General features: G+C 25.4%; 1 protein-coding gene across 2 annotated transcripts in view; it reads left to right on the forward strand.

The window, feature by feature from the left end:
• Nucleotides 1-593: 593 nt before the first annotated feature.
• Nucleotides 594-20,892, forward strand: part of LOC103580589 (fasciclin-1) — a 168,320-nt gene continuing 148,021 nt past the window's right edge. For both annotated transcript variants that reach the window (XM_008562400.2, XM_053738652.1), the window contains exon 1: nucleotides 594-992. In XM_008562400.2, coding sequence (XP_008560622.1) covers nucleotides 876-992 — 117 coding nt within the window. In that variant the 5' untranslated portion in view covers nucleotides 594-875. The remainder of the gene's footprint in view (nucleotides 993-20,892) is intronic.

Here is a 20,892-nt window from a genome sequence, read left to right on the forward strand (position 1 = left end):
TTACCACCTATTCAATCATAATCATATCTACATATATAACATTTACATACGTCTGCAAATTACTCAGCTATAAAAGACTAGGTGGGAGTTAAACTAAACCGGATAAGTTTCACGCAATCCACTGGCCATTGACACGATCGAGTACTCTGCCAATTCTCATAACTCATAACTCTCACACAACTCCACTCGTTTCAATCAAACATTTCAAATTACCAACTATTTAATTTCTTTTGAAATAAATTTCTCATTTTTAAAAATTCCTCAATCCAAAATTTAAAAAAAAAAAAATCCCCATCATTTTACAAAAATATCAATAAAAAAAAATTATTATTTTAAATTCAAATTTCTGCGCTTGCGCTTTTCCGCGCATGCGCACTAGCTGATATTCAAATTAAAACGTCTCTTTTATTTATTTTGCTCAAAATAAATTTAATTAATTAATTTTTTAATAATAATTATATATTTTTCAATTATTATTATAATTCAATAAATTATTTATAATTGAAATACATATTATTTATATATATTTTAAGTATTACCAGTGCGTAGAAATATTAAAAGTGACACCAGGGAGCGCAGTCGCTTGTCCGACGTCGAACCGAACGGATCGTCTCTCACTTTCTCCGTTATTGTATTGAAATAAACACGCGTCCATATTATTTTATAAATATTAATTGATAATTAATAATAACAATCATAAATAATAAATAATAATCAATAGTAATAATAAATATTAACGAGTGTTGTGTCAGTGTGTAAAAAAAAAACTTTTTTCAGTTTGAATTTTTTTGTTTGAAAAAAAAAAAAGTTTGTTGTGAGTGTGAATATTTCATATTTTAATTTTAATTTAATTCAAATAAATAAATTAAATAATAATGAAGTGTAGGCTGGTTAAAATGATTAATTTATTATTGATTATTTGTTCGTTTATTTTAAATGCCGATTGTGTTTCTGTTGATACTAAAATGCGTGAGGATGCTGATTTATCTGAGGTGAGAATTTTATTTAAATTTTTGTTGTTGTTGTTGGTAATGTTTTTTTTTATTTATTACGCACGCTAGTGAGTGATTTTAAAAGTCGGAGTTGGTGACAAGTGAATAAAAAATGGGAGCGAAGTTTTTTTTTTTCTTTTACTTTGAGGATTCGTGACTAGTTGGGAAGTTATTTTTGTTTTTACTTTTTTTTTCTATTGTTGGAATGTCTCAAGTTGTTTCGAGGTCAGGGTAAAACGACAGGTATTAAATACTCGTGGTTTTTTTAACGATAATCGAAGACTTTCTCAATATTATCGAGTCCTTAAACTTTTTTTTTAAGGACATGATTTTTAATGATCCTGAAGTTAGCAGACAATTTTTAATTTTCGAATTTTTTTTTACAGCAAATAAATTGCGAAAAAAAAAAAAGAAAATATTTTCATATAGAAAATATAAAAATCTATAAGTGCAATTTTTTAAAATATTTTTTTTCTATAATTTATCGTTCTGAAAAAAAAAATCAAAAATTATTCGACGGCAGCTAACTTCCGAGTCATGTTTTTTTATAATTAAGTCCCAGATATATGAAATTTTTAATTTTTTTAAATAAAAGATATTTTTGATCAGAAAAAGTTTTTTTTTTTTCGAGAACGAAATTCAAAAATGAGTGTAACAGACATCAGACAAATTTAAAATATTAATTAATAGAGTAAATAATTAATGAAATAAAATTTTGAAAAAATGCGCATTTAAAAAATTAAAAAATTAATGAGTGCATTTTTTCAAAATTTTATTTTATTATTTGTTTATAATTTTAAATTTATCCGATGTCTGCTACAGTCACACTCATGTAAATGAAGTAGACATTAGACAATTTTTTTAATTACATATAAAAAACATTAAATAATTAAAATAATAAAATTTAAAAAAAATGCATGTACTGATTTTTGAATTGTCTTGACGTGCATTTTTTTTTTTATTTTATAAGAATTTTAAAAAATTATTTCGAATTTTTAAAAATTTTCAGATGCCCGCTGGCTTTATTGTTCTAAATTAAAATAGAATTTTTTTTTTTTTTCTTAATAATGAAAATTATTTTGCTACTTTTAGTATTAGTAATTATTTGACTGATTAAAATTAACTACTATTCACTAAATTAGATTCGAAAAAAAGTATTAATTTAATGAGTACCAATTTTCGAATTTAAAGATAATTTTTTTTAAATTTATTATTTATAGAACTTGAAATTAAAATTGTGGCTTAATTATTAAAGATACGATAAAAATTGCTTAGTTCAATTTTGTAGAGAATTAAATTTTCTATGAAAAAGATTATTATCAATTTTCGTATAAACTCAATAGCTTCGACGGAAATTAATTTATAAACTAATTAGTTCTAGTAACAAGAAACTAGACTAAATTTATAATTATAAATTTTTTTAAATATTTACAGAATTTATTCAATTTAATTTTCATTTATCATTAATACTTTTTTATAAATAACTAAATTTGCAAAAGAAAAATTTTCCCAGTTTTATATTTTGAGTGCAATAAAATTTAAATGTTCCTTAAAAATTTTTGTTTTTCCATACTTCATACATCAATTACTCATTAACTATCAAGTTTACATAAAAATTTCTCAAGACCTTTTTTATCTATAATTTAATTTTATACAAATTCGTTCTCTATACTTTTTTCCTTAACTCCAATAGTTGAGTCATAGATTTAAATTTAAATTTAAAAATCACGGAGTAATTTTAATTATAAGTTAATTTATTTTTTTTTTAATCAGATAAAGAAAAGTATTTACATTAATTGATTATCCATAATTACGTATCATTATGTTAGACTGCTACAAAAATCGACTAGTTTTTTTTTTAGGTTTATCACAATTATCATTGGAATTCCAAAAAAAACAACTTTCTTAATATCAATATCTGCAGGTGCATCATCTTAAACGATATAAGTTATGAATTTGAAAGTTTTCGTAAGTCAGTTTATTTCCATGGTATCGATTCCTAAACACTGACCTGTTTTTAACGATTTTCCTTTTTATCTCTGGAATTTCATAAGTCATCAATGGATTATTTTACTGAAAAGATAGATAGATATGAAAAGTAAAAATTGAACGCTCAAGAAAAAATAGTATATTACATACCTAGGCCAGTAAAATAAGAAAAGTCTCAGATCACATGTAATTGTTGGCCGAGGCTGACAAACATGTGGTCTGAGGCTTTCCTTTTTTACTGGCCAAGGTGCGTATACTATTTTTCTGCTCGACGAAGCCGGAAAGTTGCAACTTTGTTCAGGGCAGCGGCCCGAAAGTTGCCACTTTCCGGCCGGAGGGCAGAAAAAATTATTTCTTGTCATTTTTCGAAATATTCACTTTTTCAAATTTTTACATTAAGTCAAATTTGAATTAATTGTATAAATTTCAATATTATTTGACTTTCCAGACGAAACTAACAGTTTTATTGCTAAGTATCATAAGACTTTTTTTTGTAAATCATTTTATTTTTCTAAAATTATCTCACAAAATTTTCAAAATTCCTGAAAACTTTTGAGTTATTTTTTGACATTTCCAATTATAATTTTGATAAGCCAAAAAAAAAAGAATAGTCGTTTTTTTTAGTAATGTCAAATATATATATATATATATATATATATATATATATATATATATATATATATATATATATATATATAAAAGAATTTTTTTTTTCAAATGAGTGAGAAAATGTCAAGTAATTAAAAAACAATTATCTATAATTATTATTATAATTAAAAAATGCCCTGAAGTAGCATTTAAATGACGAAAAGTGAATCACATTAATAATAATGATAAAATGACTTGACACTAGACATTGTAATACGTACAATAAGTATATAATACAGCCAAGAAATATTTCAATAATAAATTTAAAAATTTTCTTACTATACTTTCAACATTTTATCAACACCATCTGTGTTTTCTAAAGTACGCAGGTGTGCTAGGTGTACTTTGACAGATGATACTTTTAAACCACTATAGATTTTATTTCATCATTATTTTTTAATGATTTACTCTCAAGTTTTTTAATTCTAATAAAAATTATTACCTAAATTTATTTCACATTTTGAATTTTAAACTTCAAATTTAGATTACTGCTAAAATATTAAAAATAGAAAAAAAATGTATAGGGACAAATTTGTAGGAAATTTAATTCTCTACAAAAAAGGTCTTTGTCACTTTCCATGTGAATCCAATAGATAAGACACTAGAATATTTTAAATGAGGACTATGAATTAATATTCAAAACTTTTATTTTTATTTCGGTAAAAAATTACGATTTCTGGATTAGTTATCAAGAATATGAGAAAAATGCACTGAGATAATTTTGTAGGAAATTTAATTCTCTACAAAAAAGGTCCTTATCAATTTTGATGTAAACTCAATATTTTAGACGATAGAATTTTAAAAAGTTAAGAATTTAGAAAAATTATCGAAGTAAAAATAAAATTACAATATAACATATTTAATTATGATAATAATTATAATTATAATTATCTAATGCACCATATGTTTATTCTATATTTTTTTTCTACATATATAACAGTGATAAAAAAAATTATAAACACGTGAGTTGTGCGCACACGTTGATTCATTAATCTCCACACACTATTTATTACATAGAAAAAATTATATATATATATAATGAGTGTGTAGTTGATTCTTTCGCATGACTCGGCGACTCAGTATGTCACGAGCAAAAAATTCAGTATCCCCGCCATCACTTCCGGTGTTGTAGTTTTAACTACGATGCAGTCAAGTGTACACTCTAAGGACGAAATACCACACCCAGTCACATCATTTTTCATTTTTTATCGCTTATATATTTTATTATGCTCTTTTTTATTTTTTAATCTCTCACCCCCAGATAAATATATATACCCGGATATTGACCGTGTGACTTATTATTTATAAAATCTACTTAATTAATATAACGAGTCGTAATAAATCACGATTAAAATTTATTATTTTTAATTTCACTGATAATTACTTTTATTGGCCAGTTTTGGACACTTGAAAAATTAAAATAAAATAATTTGAAAAAAACGCAATGACATAATTTAATTTAAAAATGCGTTCAACGATACTTTTATCCCACTATTAAAATAAAAATATTATTGTATACTTTTTCATTAATTAACATAAAATATTAAATGTCCAAAAATGGAACAATGGCCACGAATGGTACCTCTACGATATATATTGAAAAAGTTGTTGATAAAAGTTCGAAAAGCGTGACCAGTCTCATCTTAAAAACGTGACACAATGTCGAACTTTTTTTGAATGTTTTTTAAATTTAAAAATTTAAAAAAAAAATATGTTAAAAAATAAAATTTTCAGAAATAGTTCAATATCAGCTTTTTTTGAAAGTAGTGTTAAAAAAAGTTTACAAAAGAATGTAATAACGTCATTTTTTAGTATTAAGTAAATCGTTTTTTTTTGTATTTTCAGAAGTTTAAAATGGTTTGAAAAAAGTTTCGTTGAGTCACGTTTTGAAGTTTAGAATAGTCAACACTTTTTCAACCTTTTCTTAACAATTTTTTTTACACAAAATGAATTTTTTTATAATTTTATTTGCTGTAATTTGGAGGCCCATTTTACCTCTCTTCATATTTCGAAAAATGATGACTCAATTTTTGAGGCAAAAAAGTTTAAATTTTTCGCGGGTGCGGGTTTGAATCCAGGTCAAGTTTTTTTTCCAAAATTTCTATAAAAACAATTTTTCTTTGCGAAATCATATAATTTTAATCAAAGTCAATTTCAAATCGATTTTTAAGTCATAAGGTTAAGATTCGAGGCTAAGTCATTGTTGTTTTAATCAAAATACTAACAAATAATTCATTTGAACGAAACCGATGAATTGCATTCGCAACAGAGCCAGTTTTTCAGATTTTCTTCATTTTCATCATCCCAGCTTTCACGTTCAAAAAAATCCATCTTCCAAGAAAATCTATCGAAAAGTCACACTTTTCCTTACGCCAATTCAAAAAATTTTCTTCTCGGCGAATTTTCTTATAACTTTCAAACACCAATCATCATGTTTCCAAAAACCTTCAATATCCTTGAGTTTTCTAGCTTAGAAAAATCGTAAAATTTTCATTCTGCTTCACAAATTCAACAAATTTCTAAATTTTATTTTTCAAAATCCACGTCATATTTTTTTCTATCAAAAAACTCTTATGTAAAGTTCACATTAGAAAATTTTTTTTTGTAGGAAATTTAATAAAATTTAAAATTCAAGTCAATTTGAAAATTCATATAAATATTTACTTTAGAAAATTATTTCTCCCAGATTTACTAAAGCCGATACAACATATAACTTTAATACCACACACGTTCCATTGTCCTCGCTTCCTCCTTTAGCTTGTTTCTGTCTCTCATATGTTACACATTCAATGCACCCACATCTATATATATATATATATATACATATATAATTCCATACGGGTTTAGCGATACAAAAGCATATAAAATATACCATGAATAAATTTTTAATATTTTTTTTTTAAAAATCATAACAAAAAATAACTTTTTTTTTCCCATTAAAAATCCATAAATTTTCCATTTTCATTTTTACAATTCGTTGTATTTTTTTATTAAATAAAAAAAAAAAATAGGTTGAGTGATGTAATCTTTTTAAGAATAAAATAATAATTAAGAGTGTAGTGACACGAAGGAGGAAAAAATGAGAGAAATTATTAACAATAATAATAATAATAATTGGTATAATGAGTAATGTAAAGAATATGATGATTTGAAATGGGAGACAAAAATGAAGATAAAATTTAAAATATAATTCAGGTCAATCAGCGAGTTCGGGACAATTGACTCTGACTTTAATCGTGACGTAGTTTTAACGATACTAATTGGTTAATTAAACCGTGCCTCAGTTTATATGTATATATTTAATATTTTTTTATTTATGTATACATATTTTATATTTTTCGTAAAGTTTGAAATGCGGGAAGAATCAAAAGTTACTTTTGAATAATATTTTGATTCTTAAAATTAATTATCATTGAACTTTTGTGGTTAATTAGTATTGAGATTTTAATTTTTTTTCAATGTTGTAAAAATATTTTTTTGAATATAGTGATGTGGGTACTCGTTCCAGAGGAAATTCAACAAATTACAAAATAACTTAGTTAAAAGTTTGAATTTTTATCATTTTTAAATTTGGATTTTTAATTTTTCAATTTAAAAAAAAACATGGTTGGAGTTTTGTAGAGGCAGGAATTCTGCAGTAAATGAGTACCAACATCAATAGGTTCTGATAAAAATTAAACAAAAAAAAAAGCAGTGGTTAAATTTTTGAAATAATTTTTTCAATCAAAATATAGTGATGTGGATACTTGTTCCAAAGGAAATTCAACAAATAACAATGTAACTCAGTTGAAAATTAGAATTTGAAAAATTTTCAAATTTGGATTTTTCATTTTTTATTTAAAAAAAAAAAAAAAAAAAAAAAAATCATGATTGTAGTTTTATAGAAGCTAAAATTCTGCATCAAATGAGTACCAACATCAATAGATTCTGATCAAAATTTTTTTCAAAAATAAGGTATCTCAGTTTTTGACATAATTTTTTTACTCAAAATATAGTGATGTGGGTACTCATTCCAGAGCAAATCCAATAAATTATGAGAATGTCAGGTCAAAGTTATAAAAAGAAATGCGCGAAATAATAATAATAATAATAATACTAATAATGATAACAAATATAATGATACTTTGTTCGAGAGTAAAAGAAAAAAAAGTTTGAGGTTTTCTATTGTACATTATCTGAGAAATGGCATCTGTCAGTTCACAAATACTTGATACCGTGTTGTATTATATGTATATATATATATATATATATATATATATATATATATATATATATTATATCTACTCAATTTCTTTATATAAGCGCTCTAGCATAACCGATACACTGACAATGATGTATATATATAAATATAAAATAGCTAGCTAAATCGATTGCAACAATTCTAACAATTTCAATTCTCATTTCTCTCTTACAATATATATATAAAAGAGTAGATTTTCAACTGTGACTTTTGATATGATCCCGATGTACATCACATGCACACGCCCGCTTTGCTTTCAATTCTAATAAAATCGAGAAAAATCACATGTGAAAAATATATATGAATTACAATAGAGTGAATTGGGGAATCAAAAAAAAAAAAATACTCAAATAGATGTAGATTGACTGTGTCAAATTCATTTTATTCACGAGTCTATTTTTATAAAATTTTTTTTTTATCTTACGAAAAAAATTATTTCACATTTTCAGTTGAAAAAAATCATTTTTTTTTCTTCAAATGAAAATTCTGCTTAAAGTTCACGATATATAAAAAAAATATATGAAATCAAATTCATAGATAATTTAATTCTGCACAATAAATGACCTTATCAATTTTTACGTAAATTCAATAGTTTAATTACAAATTTAATTTTAAGCATTAATTAAATAAAAAAAAAAAAATTCAACTTAAAAGCATAATTTTTTTTTAAATTAAAATTGTGACCAAACCATCATAGATACCATAAAAATACATCAGAATAATTTTGTAGGAAATTTTGTTCTCTACAAAAAAGGTCTCTATCATTTTTCACTTAGAATTCATAGTCCAGATTGTAATTGTAAATAACGGTAAAAAAATTTAATTGACTAATTGCAATTTTATGGACGTGATTAAATTATTATTTATTAATGACATTTATATTTATATGAATATTAATATATAATAATAATAATAAAAGATATATAATTAAAACAACACGTAAATTTATCATGTAACAATCGTAAAACATGCATTAAATTAATGTTTGATATAATCGTTATATATATATATATATATATATATATATATATATATATATATTTATAGTACTTTAGTAGAGAGGATGTCATTGAGCTACAATTCAAGTGGCAATCACGGTATCATTACCAACTCATCCTCACCCACGGCTCTCCCATCACACTTTGACAACATTTAATATTTTATCATTTAATGCTTGTGGTATTAATGTGTTACGTACTTTTTTTTATTTTTACTGCTTGATGCTCGATTGAAAATACATTTACAGGTGTTTAATTGACATTATTTAATTAATTTGTTATGAAAAACGATTAATGATATACAGAGAAAATGAGTCTTGAAAATATTTTAATATTTAATATATTGAAGTAAAAAATTCGAATGCAAATCAATGAGTGCATTACTTTTACTATTTATTGCTGAATGTATAATAAAAATCACAAAACAGTAATTAATACTGTATGTTTATCTGTTAAATTGCTATATTATTGTTTTTATTACTAATTCATTCGTATTCTTTATTAGTCGAACAGCAAATTTTATAAAGAAAGTATCAAATTATTACGAAACGTTTAATACTAGATTTGATAATACGATTCAATGATTTTTATTCTCTAAAAATATGAAAATTAACTAAAAATATGCATTAAATACCCTACAGTATACAAAAATTACAATCTGTTTAGTAATTTCTATAAAGCAGATGAATAGCGTAGTATTAAGTATTGTACAGCAACAAACAAATTATTAAACGGCTTGTAATTTTTCCGAAGCAGATCGATAAAATTAAAAGTTAGTGGGGATAGTATATACAAATATGTATTACAAGTTCAGAAACCTTTGATCAAAGGAGACGTCGGACCGTCAGACATAGCAAAGGACTCGCGCGTGAAAGATCAGGGTTCGAATCTCGGTTAAGACCAGTGATTCTTTTAAAAAAACATTGACACCAACACCAATACAGATGACATAAATAATAATCACAATAATAATAAAAAGTTGAAAAGCTATTCAAAATTTAATTTTATCTATTTCCATTCTAATATAGTAAAATTTACTAAATATACAGTCAAATTTACTAATGCAATTTATATTTATTTTCATATTTAAATAATAAAGATTACTAAATATAACTAAAAGCTAAATTCTCAAGAAAGTAGAATTTACACAATTTCAATAGCGTTTTAAGATGACAATATGAATTTAGTAATTTTAACTTAAATTTTCAAGTTAAAGTCGCTATATTTTTTTTCTTGGTGTTATATATACATATATATTGTTGTAACTCTAGTATCTGCATTTACTACTGTGGTATATATGTAATATATATATATAGTAGCAAATAGCAATCTAAAAGTAGATAGAGAGAAACGACAAGAGAGTATCGATTTCCGGTAGTGAGTCAATGGTAAAATCATCTCGAGTCTCGACGCCGGTGGTACTAGAGAAAACCTGATAAACAGAGTTAATTACCTGTACTGATTGTCGTTTTATCAACTAACTATTATCAGTAGTCGATTAAGAAAAAAAAACCATTGCATTTGATAACAGATTTGAATACTAATTCTTTTGCACCTTAGAAATATGTAATTAGCAGCCAAACTATTGAGTTTACGTAAAAAGGCACATCGACCTTTTTTGTAAAAAATTTAATTTCCTACAAAATTTTATTGATCTACTTTTACCGTATCTATGATAGTTTCGCTGTAATTCGAATTCAAAGATTTAAAAATTTAATGGAGTAGGATCTTAAACTTTTTTTTTTGGACCCGTACTTTGGATTGATCTTACGGTCAAACCACCAGAGATATGAGAAAAATGTACCAATACATATTTGTAGACGATTAAATTCTCTACAAAAAAGGTATTAATAAAATTTTACGTCAGTCTAATCGCTGATGACTTGTGTTGAAAATAAATAAATAAGTTCGGAAGTCAGTTGAAACAATACGAATAAAAAAAAAATTTTAGCAATAATATTATTTTGCAATGCACATAAATTTTTTGTATATAAAATATATAATAATTCACAATGATATATTCGAGTAGGATGTCAAGATACGTTGTGACATATTCTCTGCTTCAGAATCTTCGATCAGGTAAAAAAAAAAAAATGACTGAAAAAAATAAACTCGCGATTTATATGGTAATGGAAACACTTCCTTCCTGTACTATAAAAAATATTACCATAACATTGATTTTACAATGTCGATCGATCATTTGTACCCACAAAAATTCGAATTTTTTTTTTTTTACTCTTTTTTTTACTTACCGTACTGTATTACGCGTCTTTACATACATAAATTATATATACATCTATACCTTTATTATCCTTTCCGTTGGCCGCTTTTGATCGAAAAAAAAAAAGTTTATCATTTTTTTGTCAGCCCTTTTGCTTCTCTATCCTGGTTATCTTTATCATTATCTGCAAATTTATCTGTCTTGATTGTTTGCATTTAATTTAAACTCCAGCGATGTCAAAGTTTACACTTGGATGGAAATAAAAATGTCTTGAAATTTTCCATATTCGATATTCGATAATTTATGATTTCATTTGATAAAAAAAATTTCTTATTATTTCAGGAATAATTTAATTTTTTTTTATGCAGAATTCTCTGTAATTTATAATTTTTCTTTTTTGAAAATCGATTTCTTAAAATTTCGATTCGATGTATCAATTTTTAATAATTCGGCGAATCGATTTTCTTAAGCTCTAGAAAATGTTTCATTTTTAATTTCATAAAAAATTTATGATGTATCGATTATTGGCAATTCGATTATCGTTCATATATTTTTCAACTGATCGAGTATTTCCATATTTCAAACTATTGGTTAAAACTAAAAAATTATTTTACTTCAAACCCTTTTCGATATGTCGATTACCCATATTTCAAAGTATCGATCCTCGATATTTCGATATATCGATTTTTTTTTCAAGAGTTTCTCTTAAATAATAAAAGCAAAAAATTTTTTATGCCATACATCGATTATAATTACTTCGATACATCGATTACTCATATTTCGAGTTATCGATCCTCGATATATCGATGCATCGAATTTGTTTTTGTAGAATTTCTCTTAAGTAATAAAAACAAAAACTTTTTATTTCATACATCGATTATCATTACTTCGATAAATCGATTACCTATAATTCGAGATATCGAAATTTTTTTTCATACAACATTTAAAAAAATTTTGAAATTTTTTTTTATGATATATCGATTATTAATGTCCCGATATATCGATTACTGACACTTCGAGATATCGATTTTCATACAAACCATAAAATTTAAAATTTAAAAAATCATATAAATTTCAGAAAATTTTAATTAAAATTAATGTCAACGAAATTTAATATGAGACAACATTTAGTCGACTGATTAAATTTACCCACATGAAATCCCTTCTTCAGTAGTTGATCTAGGATTTAGTATATACATAGTCCTCTACCGGCATCGTACAAACAGCATCGAATCCCATCATGAGCCAGCTTTCATACTTGCTCATACCTTTGCTCCTGCTTCTGCTCCTGTTCCTGTTTGTGCTCGTGCTAGTGCTGATGCTGATACTATTCCCTGCTATATATATTTATATATATAGTATAACGTCACTAACGTTACAGACAGTGTTAGATTTAGGTTGGATTTAGATTGCATCCAGGCGAACACCGTTTACTCGGTTGTACTAATCGATTAGCAATCGGATCAGTGAATCTTGAGGTACTGGTTTGGCTGGCTATTGGTATGGCTATTGCCAGTGATTGATGAATTATTATTACTCAGTGTCTCTATCTCCATCTCTATGTCCGCTTCCATCTCTATCTCTATCTCAATACTCTCATAGAAATATCGTATAGTTTGCATTGTACCGACACTAACTGTCTGACTGTCTGACCTATGACCGACCCAACTGTCCATCTGACCATTGAATGCTCATCGTTAATCAGATTCCCGTATTCACTATCCCATGGAAATACACCCAATTAAATATAATCACAAAGCATATATTTAACTCGAAAATAACAGAGTTACTATTTATTATTCCTCCTCACAATTTTATTACATACAATGTGTTTTTACTTTTAAATTTCATTCAAAAATTCATGCTATTTATTTTTTATTATGATCTTTTTTGTAATTGATTCAAAATTCGATTCATTCATTTTTCATGATTTTTTATACATCGTTATAAAATTTCGAATATTTCGATACTTCGATATAAAAATTCGATGTTAAGTATCGATATATTGGTAGCGATATAAAACTTCGATATTAAACCTCAATATAATTCTTCGATACATCGATATTAAATATCGATATTAATCTTCGATACATCGATATTAAATTCGATGCTAAATATCGATATAAATCTTCGATACATCGATGAAAATTTTCGATACAAAATATCGACATAAATCTTTCCTACATCGATAACAAATTTCGATACATCGATATTAAATTTCGATACAAAATATCGACATAAATCTTCGATACATCGATGAAAATTTTTGATACAAAATATCGACATAAATCTTCCCTACATCGATACTAAATATCGACATTAATTTTCGATACATCGATGTTAAACTTCGATACTGGATATCAATATTAAATTTATTTTTATCAATATTAAGTTTCAATAATTGACTTTAAGTTTCGGTAGATCGGTATTAAATTTCGATATATATGTATATAAAAAAACAATTCGATCAATTGACTTTATTAATGACTAATAACCAAGTTATCTTTATAAAAAAAAAAAAAAAAAAAAAGTTTCCAAGTTCGTTTTGTGCCGGTTCAAGTGGAATAATACAGAGTAATTTACGGTGGTATCTACGGAAGTTGAAATAAAAAGTAAAAAACAGAAAAAATATATATATATATATATATATATATATATATATATATATATATATATATATATATATATATATATATATATATATATATATATATATATATAAAAAAAAAACTAAAGAAAAGCATTGAGAAACCGTTGGGCTAGATTTCCGCAACGACGCCTCGAGCAAGGATTATCCTCCCTCCCACGAGACCTTTTTCCCTCTTTATATCCATCTATATCTACACAGACACAAACACTATACTTTCCTATACTATAATACAAGCATTCTATACCAGCATACATATATATATATAAGAAAAGTTGTCTTATTCAGCCAGCGAACGGTCTCTTATATATTTTCTTGAAATTTTCCAACCCCTTCTGGGAGAATTGCTGTTTTTACCGACACACTCACTCACTCACTCACTCACTTGGAGCTTTTATTCTTCTATTCGACAGCCGACGGTCTACTCTGTTTACTATCTCGTGCTATCCTTCCTCGTCACTTCCGGTATCGTTTCGACGTTAATGCGTCAAAGCATCCCTCTGATATTTCACCCTTGCTTTTATGCTATCTCTTACTTACAACCCTTATACATAAATATAACACACTGAATACTATACAGACAGCATCAAATATTCTTTATCGTTTTTCCTTTTAAGTAAATATTTTTTTTACCTCGCATATATATTAAAAATGTATGTCATTAAAGTTCTCTCTTATTGCGATTATTTGCTGAAAAAAAAATTTTGTATCACAGATCGGAAAAATTGTATATTTATATAGGGGACCGAGGGGGGGGGGGGGGGGGGGATTTATAAAAAAACATTTTTTTAAAAATATTTTTTCAATATTTCAAAATCACTTTTGTAAATATAATTGATCGTTATTTTGAATATTTTTCTTAAAATTTTTCAAAAATTGAGTGTCAGTCGAAAAACGTTAATGACTTTTGCTTTATAGTAAAAACTATTAAAGAAATTTTTTTTTCCTTCGCATCCAATAATTATGTAAAATATAATATTTCTTTATGTAAATTATTTTCAAAAAAATTTAATTTAACCAAATTTATTTAATATCCAGAAATTTTTTTTACTTTTTTTAGAAAGTACCCCATTTTATTCGCGAAACTCAATTTTTTTTCTATTCATTTTGAATATAATTAAAAAAAAGATTTAATGTATTTGAGTCCTCGAAAACTTAGTATTTCCTTAAGTACTCCTTTTGCTCCCCCCCCCCCCCTCTTTTCTATATAAATTAGGGACGTGCAAATGTTAATATTCGATTTGAAGTTTGAACAGAATAATTTAAATTTTCAATAAATTGAAAATATTGAAATTATTTGTAAATTTTTAAATTATTCGAAAAATTTGAGGTATTAGTTAATTTCCAAATTATTCATTAGTCTTTTATTTGCTTGTTGGTTTTCTAATGATTTAAAAAAAAAAATTTGATGTTTGAAATTTGAACCAAACATTCAAAACCGATAATTAATTCAAATAATGTCAGTAATTTTGAGAATTAATTAATTTAAAATTAACAAATAAATTTTTTTCTGTTTCAGGTGAGTTTCAAAAATACTCTTATTTCATTTAAGCAAGCTCAGTAAGTTTTTGAAAAATTGTAACAATTTTTTATTTGCACGAATAATTAAATTGTCAATTAAAAATAATATCAGGAATCAGTTTTAACAATGCTGCAAATAAAGGACATATTTAGTCCTGTAAAAAAGGTATAAATTTTATTTTCTCATAAATTGGGATTTCTACATTTAGTAAAACTAATTTAAATAATCCGACATATTGCGAAATATAATTAAAAATTCTTGACATTTTTTATCTTCGGTATAGAATATCGGTTTGAAAAATAAAAAAAAAACTAAAGTCATTGACGTGGGATAAAAAAATAAAGAAAAGTAATAAAGGCCCAAGTGTATCCCAACTCATCAGTCTCAATAGGTAATAAACTCGAATGCTAACGAGAATACTCAATAAACCGTCGTTTCAATAATCCCTAAACGATCGAGTCTAACATAAACCAGAGTTGCGGTGAGGGCGGCACCCTATTCACTATACTCACTAGTCTCTATATATATATATGTATGTAGTATTTTAGTGTATGCTAGTGACTAGTGAGAGAATTGAGGGTTGAGGGTTAAGGATATAGATTTGGGTTTTACGGTTGCTTTGAGGATCGGCCGACCCTCGGTGGCTGTGAGTGAACAAAATTACGGTAACCGTGACAAAATGCCGGCATTTGAGACCAAAATTAAAGGCGAGTTGTTGAAATTTTCGTTCCTTTCAAAGATTCAAATTTATATATTGTATACATATTCCTAGAATCGGGTGATGTGTGACGATCGGTTACATGAGATGAATTTAAATTAAGGGATCGCAAGGTTTTAAAAAACTTTAGATAAAATGGATGGAATTTTTTAACTTTCGGTTTTTTTTTATTTTATGGAAAATAGTTTTTTAATATTGATACTTAAAATTCTATTTTTTGACGAATTTTTTTTAGAACTAGTGGGTAAAATAGACACTGAAATTTTCTTTTTTTATTGTTGCGTAAAATGACTGCGGGTAAATTAAGAGAAGTTTTCAAAAATTGATAAAATTTTATTATTTTTAAAAAGAAAAAATTTTTCAAAATTCAATAAAAAATGAATAATTGAGTGGGAAACAAATATAGGATTGAGAGATGAATATAATTTTCAGTAAATAAAAAATCTGCAGACGGTCTCGGAAAATCCAATACCTAAAGAGGTCAACAATGACGCAATGTCAGACTGCACCAAAGTCAGGATAAAATCAATATAAACTAACCTTGAACTCTATCCAGCCCTTAGCATAATTGTTTTATTATTTGCCAACTTGAATAATAAAAGCTGCCAAAAAAAAAAAAAAAAAAAAAAAAAAAAGAGTAAATAAAAAAAAAATGAGTAAATAAAAAAAAAAACATTTCGGGGGCAAGTAAAAAATTTAAAAAGGGCAATCATATAAACTTTAGGTCAACAGTTTAGTTAAAACTAATTGTTTAAACTTCATACTCTAGATTCTGTATGCGCTATAACTGTTGACTTTGATTACTTTATCAGAGAATACTTAGTAGTTGGCAGTTTACTTACTTACTATACTACTGCATCCATCACAAGTACTAACAACTAACACTAATAAACTCAGAGTTAAAACTAAAACTAAAAACTTTTAGATTTAAACATTCAGAATTTAAACTCTGAAGTTTGCTAATATAATAAATGATTCATTTGATTTATTTTTGCCTAGATAAATTTATGTTTTTATAAAAAAAAAATATATTTTTTGATATGACTGCAAAATATTATTCATTATTTTTATTTTAATTAATAACAATAATAATAATATTCAAATAGAAGCACTTGAAGTTTTTTAGGCCACCCAGTTTCCATATTGGATTTTAATGTATATACATATATTAGAGGTGTGCGAAAAGTTCAAAGTTACGAGTTATTTGTATCAAATCGAATTGAACTATTGATTTGTACTTCGAATCGAATAACTCAATAAATTCAAATTATACGTAAATTTTCGAATTATTCGAAACTTAGGTTAGTTTAAAAATTTATTTTTGAACCACTTAAAATTGTGATATTTTTTCCAGTACTTCAAATTTTAGTCGGAAGTAAATTGAGCTAAGGCATGAATCTGACAGATAATTACTTCGGTTACTTTAAAAAAACTGCATGGAAAAATAATTCTTGTTTGAAATGCTACGGGATAATAATGAACCCGAGTCAAAAAATTTGATCTGATTTTAGTCTAACTGGACTGTATTTGGACTACTTAGTCTGTTATTGAACTTCTATAAAAATTATAATTTGTTTTTGATCTACCTGGACCGAAAAATTTGATCTGATTTTGATCTAATTGGATTATTTGATCTTTTACAAAAATTTTAAACTGTTTTCGACCTGTTGTTTTGAAAAATAATTGCGTTCTGAGCAGATAAAACTAGATTAATTCTTGAACTTTAAAAATTTTAGTTCTGAAAATTTGCAAGGACAAAACTGGATTAAATCATGGTCTTATAAGATTTTTATTTACGGGCAATATTTATAAAAAAAATATTAAGCTACAGAATTGATTATGTTTTGTTTACTATTTACTCAGTATCTTTTGTTTAAAAATGTCGGCAGTTAATGGAAATTTGACAGCTTAATTTTTAGCTGTCCTGACTGCATATTTATAGCATTGAATAAAAGAGATAAAATAACTGTTAAAATGTCAAGAAATTTCTCTTATTTACTGGATGAAATTGAAAATATTTTGGCATTAGAAAACATCAAAATTCTTGTGATATTTTATTACGGAAGCGCATTAGAATGTTTCAAATACCAAAAAATTAAAATAAATTTATAAATTTAGATTATTATAATTATTATTTACATTTATAAAAAATCCTGTTTTAGATCTAAAAGCGATTAAAAACAGACTAAAAATGATAGTATACAAAGTCTGTTTTTGTGCTTAAAAACAATTGAATACAGGCCAATAATTATAAAAAAAAGTCTGTTTTTAGTCTAAACCTGATTTAAAACAGACTAAATATCATACAAAAATAAGTCTGATTTTGGCCTGGATAAGGAATAGTACGGGCAAAAACAGATTAAATTCCTATATAAAATAAATATGAATTAAAGAAAAAACATTTGAATTTATCATTTATTTTAAAATAGATCTAATTTTTTGACCCGGGATAAGCCAGCCTATGTTTAACATCTGAAAAAATTACTGTAGTCATAGTAAAATTGACAACGATTATATCTCAATTTACTGTAACCATTTTAAATTTTACTATGGTCATAATATTTTTTGCATGTGTATTTTTGAATTTCCGCCAGGTGGCCGAAATGGCCCTGCTTTACTATTCTGACACCATACCATTTGAAAAAAAAATAATTATTTTTCTGTGTAAGCTCACCATTAAATAGAAATCGAATACTCGACAGTTAATCGAAATTTTTATCGATTCGATTTAAATAATTAGAAAAGTTATGGATAAGTTAGAAATTATTAGGAAACTTTTCCATAGTTCGAAAATTGACGAAAAATTCGAGCAATTGACTATTTGTCAGCGCGTAAATATTGTTTTTTTTTTTTTTTTTTTTTTTCGAGTAAAAAACAAATTTCTATTTTTGATTTTTCAAATATCAGCATTTGGCTAATTTTTGGAGGCCACATAAAAATTTTGAAGCAGTTAAAAAATCAATATTTCACTTTTTCTAAATATTACGAAAAAAATCATAGCATTAAAAATAATATTCCTGAAAATTGTCATCACATAATATGAATTTTTGAAGGTCGCTCAAAACTAAAATTTTGAAATTTTCCAAGCGAAATTTTTCAATTTCACTTAAAAAAGTTTTATTTTAATGAGCTTCAACTTTTATATTGAAAATTCGCTCGAAAATTATTTAAAGCATTATAATCAGAAATTTTCAGAAATCGTTACTTGAACGACTTGTAAAAATTTATATTTTCAGATAACAATGTTCAAAATACTATTTTATGAAATTTTTCGACGCTCGAAAAACGAAGTATTTTTTTTTTTTTTTTTTTTTTTTTTGAATGTTTCAAAAATTCTTCTCTAAAATTTAATTAGTGAATATTTACTAGTCCAAAGTGATAATCGTACCACTTACTCCAAAAAGTGGTGCGACTATAATTCTAAATTAGTGAATATTCACTATTTACTAGTAAATTTCGCTAGCTCAGTTTTAAAGAGTAGCAAACTCCAAAAACTATAAAATTAAATTAAAACAAATTCTGCATTTTTTGGAGTGATTTTATCGTGCGGAAAATTGAAAAATTTTCATATAAAATAAAAAAAAAATAATCTTCGATTTTTTACACCACCCTAATATATAATAAGAATAGTATGTTGCAATATGTATAGATGGAAATATGATCGTAAGTGCTAATGCTGTTGTATTTGGTGAACTTTTTTTTTTAAGCTCCAATGTCATATAGCAGACCCAGGGATATTAAGTTACAGTTTACTGTACATACATATATATGTATGTATTAAGTTAAAGGGGATGTGGTTAACGGCTAATGTGTTGCAGCCATCTTCCGGTTTATTATTTTATAATAAAATAAGTAATATTAAATGACGGCGCGTTTAAACAAATTAAATTAAAATCTAAATTACGCTTGATGATGAAAAAATATATACATATATTTACATATGTAATCGTACTTTATGATAAGGGAGAAAATTTGCAGAACTAGATCCAGAGTCTGTTCTTTCCATTAAATTTATCCCGAATCTTCTTAATTACTTTATGGGTCATAAATGTATGCGCCTTAAAAAATTCAGATAAATTTGTAATTTACGTCAAAAAAAAAATGTGAAGTTTATTATTATTCATTTTTCCAAGTACACTGTATTCATTTTAACTGTATTGGATTTTTAGATTACTTAGCCATCGTAACGTCATATTAATTTTACGAAACGACCCTTTTTTACGATTCGATAGAGGCGATAAAGTAGAATATGTTGTTGCTGTTGTATAAACACCGACACCAGAACTAACACCAGTATTATATTCTGGGATCGCAAAATCTTTAATCGAAAAATCGAATAACGCTCAAAGTTAAATACGCAATACATGGTTTTATACTGTTCATATCTATCGATTCTTTATTTACTTTATTAAAAAAACGTTTAAAAACACTTATCTTTGATACTATATTTATTAACGACATTAATATAAATACATAGATATATATTGGCTTAGCAAGTGATTTCTAAATTCAATTTTTTTGATCGGCCATATTGAATGTTTATTCTCTCAATACTTTAATGCGTTTCTTTAAGTAGAAATATTTATTTTTTAATGATATTAATTTTTTTTCTTATAAATAAATACTGAATTTAAATGATTGTTTGGTAATTAAATTTATTTATTATTTTTAAATTATTAAAGAATCTAATTTATTTTTTTGAGCTGGTAAAAGAATTTTGTCGGCCATTTTTATTGCCCACTTGGCTATTTTAATACCGTGTTTTAATTATAAATATGTACTTTTTAAATGATATTAATTTTTTAAATTATAAATAAATAGTGAATTCAAATGATTATCGATAAATTTATAAAATTTATTGAGTTGTTGTTTTTAAAAATGAAAAAATTATTTTCATTATTTTTTGAGGTTAAAATA

The sequence above is a fragment of the Microplitis demolitor genome, chromosome 4 (assembly GCF_026212275.2).
Source record: "Microplitis demolitor isolate Queensland-Clemson2020A chromosome 4, iyMicDemo2.1a, whole genome shotgun sequence".
NCBI classification, from domain to species: domain Eukaryota; kingdom Metazoa; phylum Arthropoda; class Insecta; order Hymenoptera; family Braconidae; genus Microplitis; species Microplitis demolitor.